At 37.0% G+C, this 19,308-nt stretch overlaps 1 protein-coding gene across 1 annotated transcript in view; it reads left to right on the top strand.

Moving 5' to 3' along the window:
- The window catches only part of CFAP58 (cilia and flagella associated protein 58), an 87,235-nt gene that overhangs the window by 8,515 nt on the left and 59,412 nt on the right, over nucleotides 1-19,308 (top strand). Inside the window, exons 5-9 of the mRNA XM_039871264.1 lie at nucleotides 645-839; nucleotides 3,323-3,460; nucleotides 5,418-5,577; nucleotides 9,000-9,082; nucleotides 12,209-12,400. Of these exons, the coding sequence (XP_039727198.1) occupies nucleotides 645-839; nucleotides 3,323-3,460; nucleotides 5,418-5,577; nucleotides 9,000-9,082; nucleotides 12,209-12,400 (768 nt within the window). The remainder of the gene's footprint in view (nucleotides 1-644; nucleotides 840-3,322; nucleotides 3,461-5,417; nucleotides 5,578-8,999; nucleotides 9,083-12,208; nucleotides 12,401-19,308) is intronic.

The raw sequence follows: 19,308 nt of genomic DNA, 5'->3' as shown, positions 1-19,308 counted from the left end.
TCCTCTGTGAAGGCCAGGGTGACCTGCATCTGGGGATGGTGGAAATCATTCCCTTGACCCTTTTCCTTTGTAAGGAGGCCATCTAGCGTGACCCTTCTGAACAGTTTTATATCAAGCCAGAAGTCAAATAGATAATATATAAGTCCCCTGTCTAGGAGAAAACATGAGACTTCTTTGAGCATGAGATAAGAGAAAGGCCTTTTATAGAATCTGGACATTGTAATAAATCTATAGTGCTTTTTTTTTTTTAATAACAGTTCTCATGTAAAAAACAATTTCATATTTAGGGTAATTGGCTACATTTTATTTAGTTCCCATTGATGGAGAATTGGATGAATTCTTTTCATTTTTAACTTCTCTAGAATTCTGGGCTTCTATATTCAACTGGGTTTTATATCATCCTTTGTGGATTTGTTCCCACCATCAGGGAGAATGTTTGGTCTCAAGGCTCTGAAAAACAATACAGAATATTCTCGAAAAGTTTGAACATCGGGGTTCAAAGATGACTGTCGTACAGGAGAAATGCTACTACAGAGCGACCGCCCTAAAAATAAAGGGTCTCAGAGATGGGGAAGCGTGGCTGGTTGAGACTCGTCCTGGCAAAGAGTCCATCTCTTTCCTCCCTGTCCTTTCTTTGTCCATAGTTCCAACAAGAAATCCAGCAACGTCAGAACGAAACTTCCCGGGAGTCTCGGAAGAAGGAAAAACTGGAGAAAGAGCTCAGGCAGATTCAGACAGACATGGACACCAGGCAGACGGAAATTAAGGCCCTGCAGCAGTATGTGCAGAAGAGCAAGGAGGAGCTCCAGAAGCTGGAGCAGCAGCTGAAGGAGCAGAAGGTGTGCTGGGTGCAGGCTGCTCTGTGGGTCCTCGAAAAAACGAGAACGGTGTCTTTGATCGCGGCCCTTTGGGGCATTTTGAATTTTCTTTGGAAAGTAGCAAAAAAATCTCTTCAATAGAGATGTTGGTAACAAAACACTTGGCACTTTGAATGGATCTTCGAGGTAGATATGCCTCCTTTTTTTAATTTTCAGCTCCTAGAGGTTAATTAATTTATTTTTAACCTTTTATTGATGTATATTATGCCCACAGAAAAGTGTATAAGTCGCAAGTGCACAGCTTGATGAATTTTCTCCACTCGAACACATCTTGGTCACCTGCACCCAGCCCAAGAACCAGTATCCCAGAAACCCCCTTGTGGCCCTGTTCAAGTTACTTTTTCCCCTTAAAGGTCATCCCCATTCTGAATTCTAAGCAGAGATTAGTTTTGCCTATTTTTGTACTTCACAGAAATGAAACCATCCAGGATGTCCTATTTTGTGTCTCACTTCCTTTGCTCTATAATCTGCTCGTGACATTCATTTATGTTGCTGCCAGGCAGTTACGGGACTGCACTGTCCAATATGGTATTGACTGGCCACATGTGGCTATTTAAATTTAAGTTATTTAAAATTAAATAAAATTAAAAATTCAGTTCCTCGGTTGCACTAGCACCATTTCAAGTGCTCAGTAGCCACATGTGACTAGTAGATAACCTATTGGGCAGCCCAGATAGAGAACACTCCTGTCATTGTAGAAAGTCCTGTTGGACAGAACTCAATAGAGCATTCATTCTTATAGCTGTATAACATTTCATTGTGTGAACATATCATGATTTATTTTTAATAGGTTTATTTTCAAGTTTCAAGTTTAGGAAACCATACTCAGTCTTTACACATTTTAAATATGGTACTTGTTATTTATTTATTTATTTTTTTTAACATTTCGCCTGGAATAGTGGTTTAAAGCAACTCAGTAGTAATTCTAGTCTCTTTTCTCATTTCTTAAAGAAGTAATTCATGTAATCGAAAAAATTTATTTCTTGAAAATATTTTCTTGGAGGAAGTTTCCAAAGAATTGTCAAGCCATATAGCATTTTTCTATTTAAAAAATAGATATTAGAATACATTTCTTTGTCAGTAGCTTTGTTTTATATAAAGCCACACATAGATAATATATAATGTTCAGTATCCTTGAGAAAAACATGAAACTCCTTTGAACAGAAAATTTGAGAGATTTTTGGACATCACGATAAAACTATAGCGCTGTGTTTAGCAATATCCACGTCTTAGGTAAACAGTTTCATTTTTAGCATAGCTGGCTATATTTTATTTGATAGGAAATTGGATGATTTTTTTTTTTTCATGTTTAACTCTTGCTTGCATGTAAGTCGTATAGCTGACCCTTGAACTACAAGGGTTTGAACTGCGCGGGTCCACTGAGACGCAGATTTTTACCCAATAAATATACATTTGTCCCTCCTTATCTGCTGGTTTCACATCCGCAGATTCAACAAATCGTGGATCGAAAACAGCATTTAAGATCCATGGTTGGGAATCTGCGGCTGGGAATCGCAGATGTGAAGAGCTGCCCATACTATTGTTTGGCCGTCATTTTATATAAGGTACTTTAGTGTCCGTGGATGTTGGTATCCTCAGAGGTCCTGAAACCAATCCTCCAGTAGACAGCGAGGGATGACTATAGTTAAGTTTTGGGGGAATCAAGAGTTACACATGGGTTTTCAACTGTGTGGGAGGCTTGTGCTTCTAACCCTCGCATTGTTCAAGGGTCAACTATATTTTGGAGTAAGTTCTATCCTCTCTTTTTTCCCTTCAGTCCACTTGATATCCTTTTATCTCCCCAGTTGTCTCCCAATAGAAATGGCCCCTTAAAATATAATCTCTTTTTATAAAACCTATCATCAGGGTACGGAAGAGGAAAATCCTGCTGACACTGAGGTCAGGCAGGTAGAAGTCATTCCACACCTGTTCCATGGTTTTGACTGAAGTTAGATTAAAAGGGAGTTGTCTCTGTGTTGGTGTTGGCAAATGGTTCTGTTCCTGAAAATGTTGTAGGCATGTGAATGCAGGATTTGCTTCTGAAGATGTAGCTTCCTAGCCCCACAGCAGATAAAACTCGTTTGAATCTCTAGCTCATTTGCAATGATTATAGCAATTGTTGCGTATGCAAAGCCTGCCAAATGGCAAACAGGCATTAAAATATTTATCCACCACCTGTGAACAAGACTTCCCAAGGCTCTCGGAAAAAAAAAAAAAAAAACCTCTCTGTGTTATTCATTAGGAGTCATTTTCCTCAGCCATTTTAACATTCATCATGTTTGAGTGCGTTAGTGCTTTCACCGGGCATAAAGAACCATTTCCACAAAGACAAGAAAGTGTGGCTGCTGCGATTGTCTCAGGAGGTTTGCGGGGCCTCCTGTGTGGATATGCAGATATTGTAATCAGATTAAAAAGCAATAACCAGCTCCTTCTGCATCTTTCAGATATTGAATGAGAGAGCTGCAAAGGAACTGGAGCAGTTTCAGATGAGAAATTCTAAACTTCAGCAAGAGAACGAACAACACAGTTTGGTTTGTGAGCAGCTATCCCAGGAAAACCAACAGAAGGCATTGGAGCTTAAAGTAAACGCCAAGTGACATATCTGTTCCCTAGCACTCCCTCCCTCATTCCCTATTAATACAAGTTTGTCGTGCAGTCAGAGCCCTTAGTTCTATAACCTATATTAGCTGTGATATATCAGAGACAGATGCAAGCCTACTGCGATTGCTTCATGCCTGGAAGCAGACAGCGTAATAACTTCCATTCTTACTTATAAAATTGCAAACCTGATTATTGATCATATGATTATGCAAATGCTTTCTAAACTGAGCTCAGATGTTCATCTCTGTAATTCAGACTTGCAAGTAACCAGTTGCCTGGAGCTAGAAACTGTTTACATGAGCGAATAGCAAAGAAGTCAGATTATGTTTTATTACGTGTATAGAGAAGGTAGAATAGGAGGGTTGGAGGATGGACTGTTACTATTGGGTATTTATTTCCAGGATTGTAGAAGCTGGATTTTTACTCCCTCCACTGCAAATTTCAAGACAGGCCTCCTATTCTTCTCCCTTTCTTCCTTGAAGAGTGCTTGCAAATTAAGTTTGGATAACAGTTTTATACTGGGATACATATTTTATGCCTATATGAGCCACTTTATGTATATCACTGATTCTGAAAAATTGATAAACCCTACTCTGGTTATGTTAGAATACTGGGTATAAAATGAGTGACTGGTCAAGAATAATACATAGATTTGAGCAGTGAATCATACAGATTTTGCATCACAAGCCCTTTTGAGTATCAGATAAAAGCACATGCGCACACACATATGCACACGCGCACACATATGCACACGCACACACACTTGTTGCACATCTTGTATCTTGTGTTGCGTGCAGTCTCAGAGGTTTCTGGGATGTTTACGAAATCTAACCATGCGGTCTGGATTAATAACTACTGAATTAGAACTTCTTATTGTTCTAATTGAGAGGGAGCCTTAAGTCAACTAATTTGGTCCCTGTAGAACCTAAGGCTGAGGAACATTTTAAGCAGTTCATAATGGTCTGACTTGAAACTATTCTTCATGAGAATGCTGCAAGATGAAGCAGAAACGAAATGACTACTTAAGCCAAAATAAGATATTAGCCCCTAAGGTGAAATTAAAGTAAAAGTACTTCTGCCGTTAATTCTCTCCTTGGATAACATGAATGGGACACCTTGAAAGTTGATATATTTTTGTTATCAGACCCTGAAACTATGGGATTCTGCTTCTACCAATAATCTGAGGATAACATGCTCAGCTAAGTTCAGTCTCTTTATTGTCAAGAGCTGGGGATAATTGCTAACGTTTATTTGCCGAAGCATCACTAGTTGCTTTTCCAGTGAGTTCTAAGAATGGCAAAATTTGAAGAAATTAATTTGAATTTTAAAACATTCATAAAACTTCAAGTATATAGACAAAAATCTGGTGCTTTGCTAGAATTATTGCTTTGGTACATTTTGCCATTATGTAGACTTGCCCATTAATATTGCCCTGTCCACCTGTCTATATACATACCCATAGACTAACATTCTCTGAGGAAGGAGGACCCTTTCTCTAGTGTATGTAATTGCACTACAGTGGCCATGTGGGTCCAAAAGAGTATTTGAGTATTTTACGGCATGTTAATAACCTTCTGAGAGAGATCACTTTGTGAGTCCATGAAAATTGCTAATTGAATACAGCATTTGTACACAAAATCCACACATTTATGATACACGAAACTCAGCATTCTTATCTTGTTTGATTCAGCGTTCCGTTAGTGCCTTGAGACATCAGGTTTAATCAGTCTTTTCATTATTTTTAGTTTATATAGCCACATATTTTATTCAGAGAATAGAGTTTTTCAGTTTCCCTCAAAACCAGTGTGTGTGTTGATTTAATCCAATAGAACAACTTCACACTGGCATAGGAATAATTTTATTTTATTGGTTCTGAGTTTACCATCATTCAGGCTCTGGCCTTTTATTTAGTGGTTAATTCTCTCTCACTAATTATAGGCCAAAGAGGAAGAAGTCCATCAGATGCGCCTTGACATTGGGAAGCTCAACAAAATCAGAGAGCAAATCCACAAGAAATTGCACCAGATTGAAGATCAAAAGGCAGAAGTGGAACAGAACAAGGAAACTCTAAAAAATCAGATCTTGGGATTAGAGAGAGGTAAACCAAGAAATATTTTGTGCTATAAAAAATTCATTTATAAACATTTCATTGGAACTAGTGTCATTTGACAACCCTGGGCTTCATGCATACAAACAAAAATGCCAGATGAAATCAGCAAAACAACATTTAAACTGATAGGTAGGCAACATGGAAGGGGCATGGTTCTGAATACCTTAAAAAGTTATTCAACAGACTGTATTGGCACCATGTAAATCCAGCCCAAAATATTGCTTGGTATTTTTCAGTGGAGTAAATAATCTCTATACTGTTAGGTCTGGGTTCTACATGACTTTTAGCTTTAGTCCCGTTTCCCATAGAAGATAGGGGATAAATTAAAACGAATGTCCCCCATTGGCAGTATTTGAGACAATATTGTACCAAAAATCAGTGGGACAAAAATTAATGGCTTCTAATTTTTCTTCTGTTAGTACTTTACCATGTGGCGAACACTTATTTTACCAGCTCTTACATCGACTTGTGGAGGAAAAACTGGAAAAACTTAAGTGCCAGGGGAGGCTGTACAGCACAGAAAAACCATTAAGAATACAAATTCTGGAATCATGTCTGCCTGGGTTCAGATTCCACCTCCATCATATTTAGCTGCTGGGAGAATGTAATAAACCAACACACATAAAGCATGTGTGGACGTTGCATAGCACATACACAGACGGCTTACTAAATGCTGTCTATTATTACCCAGATATTACTATTTATATAAGTAATAAGATAGAATACTATCTCATTCTGAAAAGAATATAATTGAAAATAGGGTATGCTAGTCAAATCTGGCATGTCAGAAAAAGCTCTGGACATGGGGACAGAGGGTCTGGGTTTGAATTCTGACTACACCAGAGTGTGAGGTAGGGACTCTGCATTCACCTCACGAAGGCTACTGTGAGTTTTAAATCACTGTATGAGGTAACATACCTAAAAGCATGAGAACATACATCGCCTCACTAAAAATTAGGTGAGATATAATCTCAAGATAAGATTATTATAAATATTTGTCATGTAAACCTTTGAGAAGTGTAAATATTTTTCCTTCTACGATGCCAGGAAAAAATCACTTATTGAGGCACAGTTGCAGCTTATCTTGACAATTTTCCCATTCATTCATTCTTTCATTTGGAAAATTGGGTGCCTGTTATGTAAGGCATTGGCTACATGGAGGTCCCTGCCCTCAGGATGGTTACTGTCTAGCACAAGTTTATAATCTAATGTCTATAGTGACAGATATGAAGAAAAGGAACTTCTGGAGCTTGTTTTGTAACTGGCTTAGTGACTTTCAAAACACTCTCATATTTAAATTTCTGTATTTTTGATTGCAATATTTCTAAGTTTTGAGGAAAAAATATCTATTCAGTGTTGAACCCAATTCTTCATCCTTAAATCAGGTTTACAGAAGTCATCATGCTCTCTCTCTCTTCTTGTTATCTTATAGATATCGTTAACCGTTATTTCTCCTTAGGGGCCTCTTCCTTTTGATGTGCCTGATCAAAGAGTGGCATTGGACATAGTGGTTAGGAGGACGAGTCCTCCATATGTTTTTGCTATCACAAAACCCAAGAAACAAAGTGAAAAACTGCCAGAGCTAACGAGAGTTCAATAGGGTGGCGGGTTATAAAATAAATATATAGATAGTAATAGTATTTTTTTCGTTCAAAGAATCAGTTAGAATATATGATGGAAAAGCCTCTTTTAACAATAGCAACTAAAGTAATAAAATATCTATGAATAAAGTTACCAAAATATCTGCAAGACATATACATTAAAAGCGCTACAGAATGCTAGTGAGGGGACTTGAGAAATGAAGAGATATACCAAGTTCCTGAATGAGAAAACTTAATATGATAAAGATACAAATCTGTCTACATTAATCTATACATTTAATATTTCCAATAAAAATTTCAGTGAGTTATATGGCTGGGACTTGAAAACCGATTCTAGAGTTCCTTCAGAAGAATAAACATGATCACAGTCATAACATTCTGAAAAAGAAGAGGGATAAGGGAGCATTTTGTCTTACCAGGTGTTTAAGTGTATTACAAAGTTTCAGCAATTAAATAGTATAGTGAAGATGTCCGAATAAACAGATCAATGAAAAAGATAGAAAAGGCCACAGAAACATCCAAGATTATCATTTAAGATAAAGGTGTTGTTTCGTACCAGTGTACATGCAGTATAGGTTATTAAGAAAATGGTAGCATGACATTAAGCTACTTTTTGGGAGAAAAAGTTAACACCCATTGTAGAAACCATAAAGCCAAGATTGAGAAATTTAGTGAAATAAAAGCTAATTTTTTTTCTTATGTACCAAAGACAATCCATAAAGGCAAATTGACCAAAATATTGTCAGTCAAAGATTTAGTATCCTTATTATATGTAAAGAGTTCTTGCAAATCCTCAGAAAGGATAAACAATTCCTGAGAAAAATGAGCAAAGGGCAAGTGTGGCCAATTTGCAAAACAGAAATACAAATAAATGGTCATTAAGCATGAAAAAGTAGTCAACTTCCCTACTAATCAAAGAAATGTAAATGAAATACTAACATACTGGTTTTAATAATCTATCAGATTGTCAAGGATCAAAGACAATGTTAATACCCAGTGGTGGTTTGGGTGTGGGTTTAAATTGCTATTAATTTTCTGGAGAGAAATTTGGCAATAGAAGAGAAATTTCTAATCTACTTTGATCGAGGACTTCCTCTTCTAGAGTAATAAATAAAGAAGAACTTTCACAGAATTATTGCTTATAATTACAAATAAATAAATAAAATGGAAGCAACTTAAGGGTTAAGAAGGGGGATTGGCTAAGTTATACATTTTCATATAGTAAAATATGGAGTTGTTAAAAATTCTGATGTAGATGCACATTTATAGTATAAGAGGTAATTATTTTATGTCTGTTAATTATAAAAACAAGCTATGAAACAGTATGTATAGTATTTTCCCTTTTGATGTATATATATTTATGTGACTATATATATTTATAATTATATACACACATGTATTTGCATAGGAAAAGGTCAGGAAAGTTTCATATCAAAATCCTAAGTAGACTGTGGTTGATTTGAATTTTTCTTTCTGTTTATTTTTATTTCTTTTTGTATTCCTACTTACTTATATACTCAGATTTAAAAAGAGGAGAACTTTTTGGAGTCAGAGAACCGTGCTCCCAGTCTCAACCCTGTCAACCTCTTGTCTGCAGATCCTTGGCAGGTGGCTTAATCTCTCTAAGTTTCAGTTTCCATCTGTTTAGTGGGATAGGAAGATCTATCTGAGTTGTAATGAAGACTGGGTAACAGTTACTAAACACTTTTATAGCTATAGATGTACAAAGCAGTTTTTGTATCACTTTGTCTCTGGTAGATTCTCAGGTTAACTCTATATTTATTGTTATTTTTCTGCCTTGTGATTTAGAGGTAGAGGCTTCAAAGAAACAAGCAGAGCTTGATAAGAAAGCAATGGATGAGCTTCTGAGAGAAAGGGACATATTAAATAAGGTGAGTTCTTTACAGTAACACTAGGAAATAAATGCCTTTCTTTAGTGCTATAATATCTGCCTATAGCAGGTTATATGGGTAAAGAAAACTCTGAGGCAGACAAAAGTAGATTAGAATAAATAATAGTGCTCAGTTTTCCTCCAAGCAGCTGTTGCAGTCCAGCATTCACTGGCTGTGAATTGAAACCGCATTATCACCTGTGAGCACAAAAGAATTTTGGAGAATTATCATGTAAACTAGCAGAGGATTTCAGAGTGTTTGTGGATTCTGTTTTTATTGCTGGTTGTGTTATTTGGCATCCTCAACTGCCTAAGTTGGTCGAAATTTCTGAATTTGATATCTATAATCTGCAACTTCTGCTAATCCAGAAAATAGAAATGAATGCTAATGAATTTTTAACTTTGTTAGGTATAGGGGTGGCTGGCTGATTGATGCCATAAAACCAATCTCTACTCTTTCTTCCATCTTTTCAGGATTGTTGTAGGTTTTTGTTTTTGTTTTTTTTCCCCAGTCCTTATTTCTCCTAGTTTTTGAGCTCAATATGGCCTAAAGCTGAGAGAAGAGTTGGGAGAGCTTGAGGCCTGGAATCTTCCATGCAAGGCAGGACCCCTCCCCCGACCCTTCCTCTCCTTGCCCCTTCCAGAGGATTCCTTCCGTTGACAGTCACTCTTAGAGATTAACTACTTTTAAAGATATAAGGTAAACTTTCCTGCTCAAGGATTTCCTCCAGGGATGAAAAAATGATCAGCCAGGTGTAGAGTGGAGAGGCTGCTTCCAGAGCAGACAGCCTGATGGCTTTCGGCCAAGACAGCTTTATCTCGTCAAAGTAGGTGTTCGTTCTGACTTTTCATTATTTCTTTAGGTTTCTCAGAATTGAACAAATGTTAACAAAGTAGATTACCCTTCGTCTTAAAGTAGACTATTTAGGAAATCTCAGGAAATAGAAGATTAGATATCTTTGCATGCAGAGCCCTCCTTAAGAAAATCATTGATTTTTTTTGTTTTTTGCATAATCCTGGAAACTTTCTTTATTCTATAAATTTATATGTGTAAACAATATTATTGGATATAGATTTTTAATTTATTTTTAAGATGTACAATATTTAGTCCATTTATATTATATATATATGTGTATATATATATATATATATATATATGTGCATGCGTGCACGTGCGCGCGTGTGTGTGTGTGTGTATGTGTATATATATATATTTTGTGCCATGATAGTACACATATCATGTGTATGACGTTTTTACATTTACTTGTTAGGGCAGGGTATACTTTTATTTTTCTTTCCTGGCCATCGTATTCTTAGTGCCTAGCATAGTGTCCAACCTTCTGCAGGTATGCAATCAAACTTTATTGGTAATACATTCTTTCTTACTGACTTGAAACGCCACCTTTGTTGAATGAATGAGTGACATAGTTTAGGCAGGCAGCTATGTTAATATATTTTGGTTCTTTCAGTGTCATGTTGAAGTGGCGTTGTCTTTGACAGAGCACATGTTTAATTCAATACTTAAAAATAAAGTTGACCTTTTCCATTTTCTGCATTGTCACCTAGGCAAGGTTTAATGTACATTTTACCTGTTTATATTTCAGTGGTTTTCAGACCTGCCTGCAGGTCTGATTAGTTAGAGACGGGGAAGGGACTACGAGGTGTCTCATGAAACCCAAGGATGCAGCTGGGCCTCTGGAACTGATAGGAACCTGGCCTGGCATTCCCGGGATACCCAGAGAGCCCTCTTCCCACCACTAACCCTCCTGCTGAGTTTTTGCTTTATTCTCCTTTCAGTGAAGATTGTCTCACTCTGTTTCCCAGTCCATATGGCAGAAAAATGGCGATCACTAACAGCCCCCAAGTTTACATCTTATACTGAGGGGCAAAAATCTAAAGGCCCTATTTCAAAAGTCCCCGTGGGAAGGGTCAGGTGGTCCATTCAGCTGTGACCGACTCTCTTGCATGAGCATGACTGCACTGCTATTAACTGTGTTTCGGCCAACAGCCTGGCTTCTGGGGTCACCAACCCAAGGTATTTTCATTTTAGCGTCAGAAATCACCAGTGCAACTTTAAAAAGAAATGTCAGGTTCCATCCCAGTCCCACTGAGTCAGAATCTCTGGCACTGAGACATAGGCTTCTGCATTTAAAAAAAAAACTGAGTTATTTGTTTTTATTTTGGTAAAATACACGTAAGATGAAATTTACCATTAGCGACATTTAGTACATTCACAGTGTTGTGCAACTGTTACCACTGTCTAGTTCCAGAATATTCTCATTACCCCCAAATAAACCCCTGGACCTGTAAGTAGTTACTCCTCGCTTACCCCTTATTCCATTCCCTGGAAACTACTAATCTGCTTTCTGTTTCTATGGATTTAACTATTCTGGATACTTATATAACTGGAATTATATTTCATGTAGCTTTTCATATCTAACATCTTTCGCTCTGAATAACCTTCCAAGTTTCAACCATGTTGTAGCATGTACCAGTACTTCATTGCTTCTTATGGCTGAATAATATTCCACTGTACGGATATATCGCATTTCCATGATCTCTTCATCAGTTGATGGACATTTTTTTGTTGTTGTTCGAACACCTGTTTTCAGTTCTTTTGGGAATGAAATTGTTGGATCATATGTTAAGTCTAGCTATCTGTGTTTTTAACAAGCTGGTATTATTTTACTTTATAGTTAAAGCCCTATTACATAATCAGGTTTAGTTTTTCTAAGCTCACAAGAAAAAAGCTAGAGCTGGGATGGAGGTTGACTGTGGGGTCGGCCAGCCCTTGATTCAAATCCTGGCTTTGCCACTTCCCTGTTGTATGAACTTGCAGGCAAGTGGCTTGACTTCTCAGTCTTAGTTTCCTACCCGTAATATGGGAGGAATATAGTGCCCACTTCCCAGGGATGTTGTGGTTATTTAGTGGATTTATATGTGTGTTTAAAGTGCCTTGTGCAAAATTAACAAACACGCTCTTCATAAGCTGTAGAGAATATGATTGTTTATACTCATCTCAAAAACAGTGCATCTGATTACTTTAGGGCTGAGGCAGCGGGGAAATTTAACTCCAGTTCCCCAAACATTTTGAGTAATAAGGCTGCTCCGTTGTCCTTATTTTTAGAATATGCTCAAGGCGATCAACGCGACCCAGAAACAGATAGACCTGGTAAAACTCCACGAACAAGCCAAGAGGAACCTGGAGGAAGAAATTCAGAACTACAAAGATGAGGCTCAGAAGCAGAGAAAAATCATCTTTCAGCTGGAAAAGGAGCGAGATCGGTACATCAGTGAAGCCAGTGACCTTACCCAAAAGGTAGGATACTCCTTGATGTTGCGGAAGGAGCACTGGCACAATCTGATTGTTACATTTCTGATTGTCACGTTTCTGATCGTTACACTGTTGTAAAGATGATTTATTTAGATTTCAGTCTGTGATTCACATAAAGATTTAAGAGGAATGACATTGACCATATAAAAGCTGTCTCAGAGCTGATCCTGGGCCAAACTGTGAAATGGGCAAGGCTTGTGCTTGTCAATTTCAATTTCCCCTTTCCGAGCCCCTCTCTCAAATTCCAGGTTCTCCATCTTTATTGCCCCAAGAAAAGCATCTAACTAAATGACCTCAAATTAAGAGGCAGATGAATACTGGCATCAGCTAAATGTGTCACACATTCAAAGAGCATTTTTATTTTAAAACTATTGTGAACCTAAAACTTCAGCAGGGGTGGAAATCCACAGATTGTGTAGCTGATTCAAGACTGTACTTTTTGTAAACTACTTAAGAGGGAGAAGGCTCAAGGCAATATCTTTAAGAATGACTTCGGAGATTTGGATTTTATTCTTTAATCAGTTGTCATAGCACATTGCCTGCATTAAGCACGAGTGGTTATACTAGTATTGTTTTTGGTGCATTCACAGATGGCAATGAGCAGTGGTTTTAGGATGGAGGTATCGGGGAATGAAGGAAAGTTTTAGCTAAGAGGCTGAGAAAAAAGTTGGGGTGAAAAGATTTATTTAATGAGTTTCTTTCCCCCTAGCAAAGCATTGTCTGCTATGCGGTTTAAACCCTCTCCTCCATCTCCTCAATGAAATCTGCTATAAATTCGACAGTGTTTTCTGACGCTCTTGCATGTTTTGTTTTGTTTTGGAGTAGAATCTCAAAGATGATGACAAGGAGAACAGCAATATTTGAGTTATAAAATAAAGTGGGTAACAAGCTTTACTAAAAGGAAGTCACCTTCTTCCCATTTAGATTAAATAAATGCTGAGCAAATAGTTGCAAAATATAAGTTTGGAGAAGCACAAATGCATACTCTTCATCCCGCCCTGGCTGGACATGTCTTCCATTCACTTGATCCCTAAGTGAATGTCATACTCCCGATTGAGAGCTGTTAGAATACAACATAGTTCTCTTCTGACTTAATCATCTTAGAAGCTCCAATGATTGATTTACTGACTCTGAGAGCACTAGTTGTCAGTTCAGGCACTTGGGTATTCTCTAGCTTTGGCTAGCCGTTAGCCTCCGTATCAGTCAGCTTAAGTTGTAACAAATAACTATCAAATCTCAGTGGTTTATAGAGAAAAAGATCTATTTTTGCTCATATTAATGGGTTAGCTGCCGCCGTGCTTCATGTCCTCTTTACTCGAGGCTGACTCTGCTGGGATGTGTGACCTCTTTAGAAGGAAAACAGTATAAGTTTTCCTGATGCTTTCAGAGCTTCTGCTGGCCAAAGCAAGTGACACAGCTGAGTGTGGCATCCCTGGGCAGGAATACGATCCTCCTAAGGGAGGGGTCTATATGGTGAGATGGTGAATGTATCTGAACATTTAATCTGTTGTAGTCTCCTACTCCTGGTTATCAGTCTCTCTCCATTTCCGGCTGCCATATTGCTATCAGAGCTGGTCTTTTTTTTTTTTTAACAGTCATTTTAAAGTTTTAAAATACATACAAAAAAATAATAGGCAGAGGGAGTCTAGACCAGTTAGAACTGAGGTGGCTGTAACAAAAATGAACACAATACAATGATGTGACCTTATAAGGGGAATGACTAATTAAAATTTCACAAGTCTTCATGTTTGTAATAATATATTAGTGCATAAAATATCAAAAATACAAAGTATGAATTTTCTCCCTTAGGTTTATAATAAACTTTCAAACCTCTAATACATTTACTTTTATAAGCCTTCTCTGTTTAGCAGCACGTGCTGTATAAGTACATCCATATTAGTGTTTTCCATGAGAATTATAGTTTTCATCTTAAACTAGTGACTTGCCTTTTTACCCATAACTGTATACATTTCATTTGCATTATAAGACACTTAAGACTCTTCTAGTAGTAAATTTTAATCAACATATTACACAAAAAGAATCTTGATTTTTAAAATGAACCTTTTTAATATTGTAGCATGATGGTTTAATTGAACATTTGAAGCATAATACAGTAGCTATATTGTACTGTTTAATGCACAGCTATAAGAAAATGTTTGATTTAAAAAATATAAACAAGATGAGCAGTAAAATACTAGAAATAGTGAATGAATAAATAAGATGATCACTGGGTGGTGGGGATACAGATTGTTTGAATTTCCCTTTTGTGCTTTTTTGCATTTTCAAATTTTCTACAGTGCATATGTACTGCTTTAGTATCCTGACCCTCCAAAAAGAAAAAAAAATATATTAATAAAACCTTGCCCTCCCTTTAAGGACTAAACAAAACCCCACTTTCCCAAGGATCTTTATTAAAAGCGATCTCTAACCCCTCTGTACTCGATTCCCCTTTCTGGCAGTTGAGAAAATTCTTTGCTAATTTGCCAGTATTTTTGTGTCTGTTCATTCTACTTATAAGTTCCTCGAGGACATGTCTTATTCAATTTTGAGTTCTTCATGTTACTTATTCACTAAATAGATATGTACTCGAATATTTTTTTAAAGAATGAGTGAAAAGTATAATTAGATGTCTGAATTAACTAGTCAAAGACTTACTTTTAGTTATCTACAGTAAATTCTTCTTCAATAATATATTTATCAGTATGGGTCTGCCCTCCCTTTAAATTCATTGGAAAAGTCTTGTCATGGTGGACAATGTTATCTGAATTGTACTACTATATTTACCTATGAGTGACTTCTGGCGTGGTCTCTTCTTCCTTCTGGGCTGCAAAAATAGTATCAACATTTGCCTGCTGGTTCTTTCTGTATAGAAAAAGAAACGTGAAATCTAAGATGCTGAAAGACCTACGTTACATTTTATTAATTTAGCTCGGCATTTGCAAACGAGAAAGAAGTTGCCCTTTTGTGCTAGAATTGGATGGCTCAGAATCCCAAACCTTTTCTTATGTGTTTATCTCAGTCAACACTTGCTGTAATATTGCTGCATAAGAAACAACCACCAATCTCACTGGCATGCAGTCAGAAGCACTTATTTCTCACTTGCACCTGTTATTGCCTGAGGCGGGGTGGTTGGGTCAGCCGATCTAGGCTGGGCATGCCTGAGCTCCCACAGGGCTGTGAGTTAGGTCTAGCTTTGCTTTACCCGTTTCTTATCCTCCAGGATGCATGGTATTCTCATGGAGACAGGAAGGAGTGCAAAGGACAAGCTTGACCACACAGGCACGATTCATGCTCTCCACTTGCCTAATGTTTTCTGACATCCCATTGGCTATGGCAAGTCACATGTCCAAACTCAACATCAAGGAGAAATAGACTCCTCCCACACAGGCAGTGGTGACAGGGTGAGGGAGGGAATATTTGGGGACCTGTAAGTAATCTACTATGGTGTTTCAGCACTTTTTATCTTCATTTTTTTTTCCTCAGCTGCACTCTAAATTTTACTATTCAGATAAATTGAGATACCAGGAATGGCATCATAAATTGTGCTCTACTATATTTATTCTTTTCTGAATTGTTACAAATTCTACATAAAACTGTTCCTAGCTAATTATTAAATCTGAGGAGCATTTTACATATCATGCACTTGGCTCACTTTAGAACTCCACTTTTTAAATTCTAAATATTAAACTTTTGGCCCTTGCCTCCCAGACATTTTATATGCCAAAAAGCAGTTTTTCACAATGAATCTCTACTTATAAGTTTCTTAGCTCTCTGCTTATTTGCATATAAGTGTCAAGCAAAGCTCTTCTAGACAGAGGTTCCAAGAAATGAATAATAATGTGCTTTTAAGGGCTTAGAAGTAAGTGAGGAAAGCAAAGATCAAAGAAATATTGTTCACTGAATAGATACTTCATAACAAAATGAAGCTCTTGTTTCTTTGATATTTATTTGAAGTTTTATACAGAGCATCTTTAATAGGCTAGAACCCTGGAGAGGAGCTTCAAGGGGACATACACAAATTATAAGATTTTTGTGTTATAATAAAAGAAATGTACTATGGATTACTATTTTCCTGCAGAACAGAATTTGATCCATAGAAAAGTCAAACTGATTTGTTAAGTACTGGCAGTATATAACATGACATTATGTTAGCCTATCATGATAATCTATTACCATTTATTAAATGATCAAATTATGGTATGCTAGGTATCATGGCATAAACATGTATTTTCTCACTTATATTCTTATAATGGCCCACTGAGGTAGATATTATTCTATACCTCATGTAATAATATAATGTAATATGTCATTGAAAAAAGGAAACATAGAAATGCCTCCATAAATTTAAGATAGAGGATAAAATAAGAAAGCAAGAAAAATGTGAAGACTTAAAATTTTACATGCTTGGGCATATAGGTTCTTTTTTTCGGAGAGTGAGTTCTTCGGTTTCATCATGAAGGTGAAGGCATTATCAGCATTCAAATCATTGAGATCGAGTCAGGAAAACATTTGAGAAGATTGTTGTACTGATATTTCATCAAATGCAAGTTAAAGGGTTCCAAATTCAGTGACCTGCTTTCCTATCTTACCTTAGTCTATATGATGTTTTGACTATGCTGCAGATTTCTAGCATGTGTTATTGATTTTTATCTCAGTCTTATTTCTATTGGCAGGTTGTTTTAACAGAAAAAGAAAAGGTAGGAGTAGGTTATAAACTGGGACTGCACCCTGATAGTGTGCTGTAAGCATTTTCTGGGCTGCTCTGAAGCAAGCCTACAAAAACTACGAGCTCCAACTCCCTGGCTGCAATAAAACTTTCCATATTTGGGTGTGATTTATCTCATGAGCTGGTCTGAGGTATCTAAAGTGTAATCAATTAAGCTCCAGCCCCACAGCTGGCATCCCACATTCTCTGATATACCATTTTTAACAAGGGACATTTTGCTGACAAAAGGTTTTGCTCCTACTTAACATCCCACACATTTTATGAATTTTCAGGACTGGAACTTCTGGGTGACATTGGGTTGAATGATTTCCATCAAAACAAATTGAATGCCAGCACACAGAACTCAATGGCTTTGTAAAATGTCTTTTCTCTTAGTTTCAGTACTTTTTTTCCCTCATTGTCATTTAACTGAAATATCTTTGATTTTCCTGGTGTCATGATGGGTTCTCATTACTCTCAGCTTTAAGAATCCAGAAACCAGGTTGTGAATTTGTGCATTGGTGTGTGCAGAAAGAGGTACCCTGCTAGTTGGATGCTCCTCTCCCCCCCAAAAAATGCCCATGGCTGCATCCCTTCTCTGGAGCATTATTCTGTCTGTGAAAAGGGTTATTCTTGTTATAACACCTCTTAGAGTGATTGAAGAAGAATTTTTTCGCTTTTCTCTGATGTGCTGCTTGATATTCTGAATGCTGATCATGCTGTTCAAAGTATCTTCAAATCTATTCATTTCACTGACCCCAAAGAGGGTGATTATGTTCATAGAAAGGTTAAATTTTAGGCCAAGGTAGCATCTTTCTTTTAAAAAAAATCAAGCAAATAACAGATCCAATCATGGATATCTTATTTAGGTTTCACATTAATTCCTATCTTATACATTTTAGTTATTAGCAGTGGCATCTTGAAAGGCTACCTGCTACTCATTTTTAAGGAATCTAAAGATGTGAATCAAAGAAATGATGAAGGAACAAAATTTCTTTTCATTTTAGATCTATGCACATGCTTCATCCCCAGACCTCCTCATCTTGGATTTTCTAATTTTTTTTTTTTTTTTTTAAGGCTCCAACCAACCTTCCAAACCATTCACCACCAAGTCTGCATATCCTCTTATCTTGGGCTATTTCCTTTCCACACTAAGGGGATGATAGCAAATCATAATAATAACAAAAGAGTAAAAACACATAAAATACATTCTACAACTCATCACATAAATTTAGCAAATTGGTAGACATAGGTCATTTTCTCAAAAATATGTACATACATCAAGGTTTGACTCAAGGAGTAGAACGGGTAGAAAGCTGAATAACTGTGGAAGCCACTGAAAGAGCTGAGCGAAAAGTAGCCCCAACACTGTCGCCGAGGGCTGAATGATTCTGAAACGGAGGTTCTTAGTTTCTTTGTGGAAATTATGTAGAATAGCTCTAATTCATTCTTTAAGAATCAGGTAATTCTCAGGCTATATAATTTTTCGTGCGAATTTAGAAACAGTGCTGCTCATGCACTTTGTATTCTTTGGGGTGATATTGATAGGTATGGCCGTACTGACATAACCCATGCCTACTGCAGTGATAAAGAATAAAGATCCCAGGCCTAGGTGAGAGCTTGGGTTTCAAGGTTGGGATGGTTGAAGAGGCAGTTCCCACACATTATGTAAATCCCAAATATGAACTGCTTAGATAAGATGGATAGGGCCATCTTCAGGTCTATTAATCTTCCAGTGTTTGATTCTCTCATAGCACCCTGTGCATATCTCAGTTTACTGGTCGTATCCATTCCTTGATTATCCATTTAATGGTGGAGTCATTCACTAGAGGTGAACTTGAGAACAGGGAATGCCTCTTATTCTTCTTTACATTGCTAGTGCTTTTACAGTACCCGCCATAGATAGGACCTCAATACACGTTCATTGAGTGAATGAATAAAATAGGCGAGTGAATGACTAAGTGAATAGAAAGGTACTCCATTCATTTTTTGAAACTAGAAGAAATCTTAATTTAAAAATAGAATCATAAAGAAATCTAAAGACTTAGATCACTTATGAATATGTATGCAGAATCCTAAATGAAATTCTAGCAAACCAAATTCTGTAGAACATTAAAAGAATCACCCAGTGTGACCAAAGAGAGTTTATTCTGAGACCACAAGGAGAGAAAACTATTGCTGGCGGTAT

This window comes from Pteropus medius, unplaced genomic scaffold, assembly GCF_902729225.1.
Source record: "Pteropus medius unplaced genomic scaffold, Ma_sr-lr_union100, whole genome shotgun sequence".
NCBI classification, from domain to species: Eukaryota; Metazoa; Chordata; class Mammalia; order Chiroptera; family Pteropodidae; genus Pteropus; species Pteropus medius.
The sequence above is the reverse complement of the archived record's forward strand: the minus strand, read 5'-3'. Positions and strand labels throughout refer to the sequence as shown.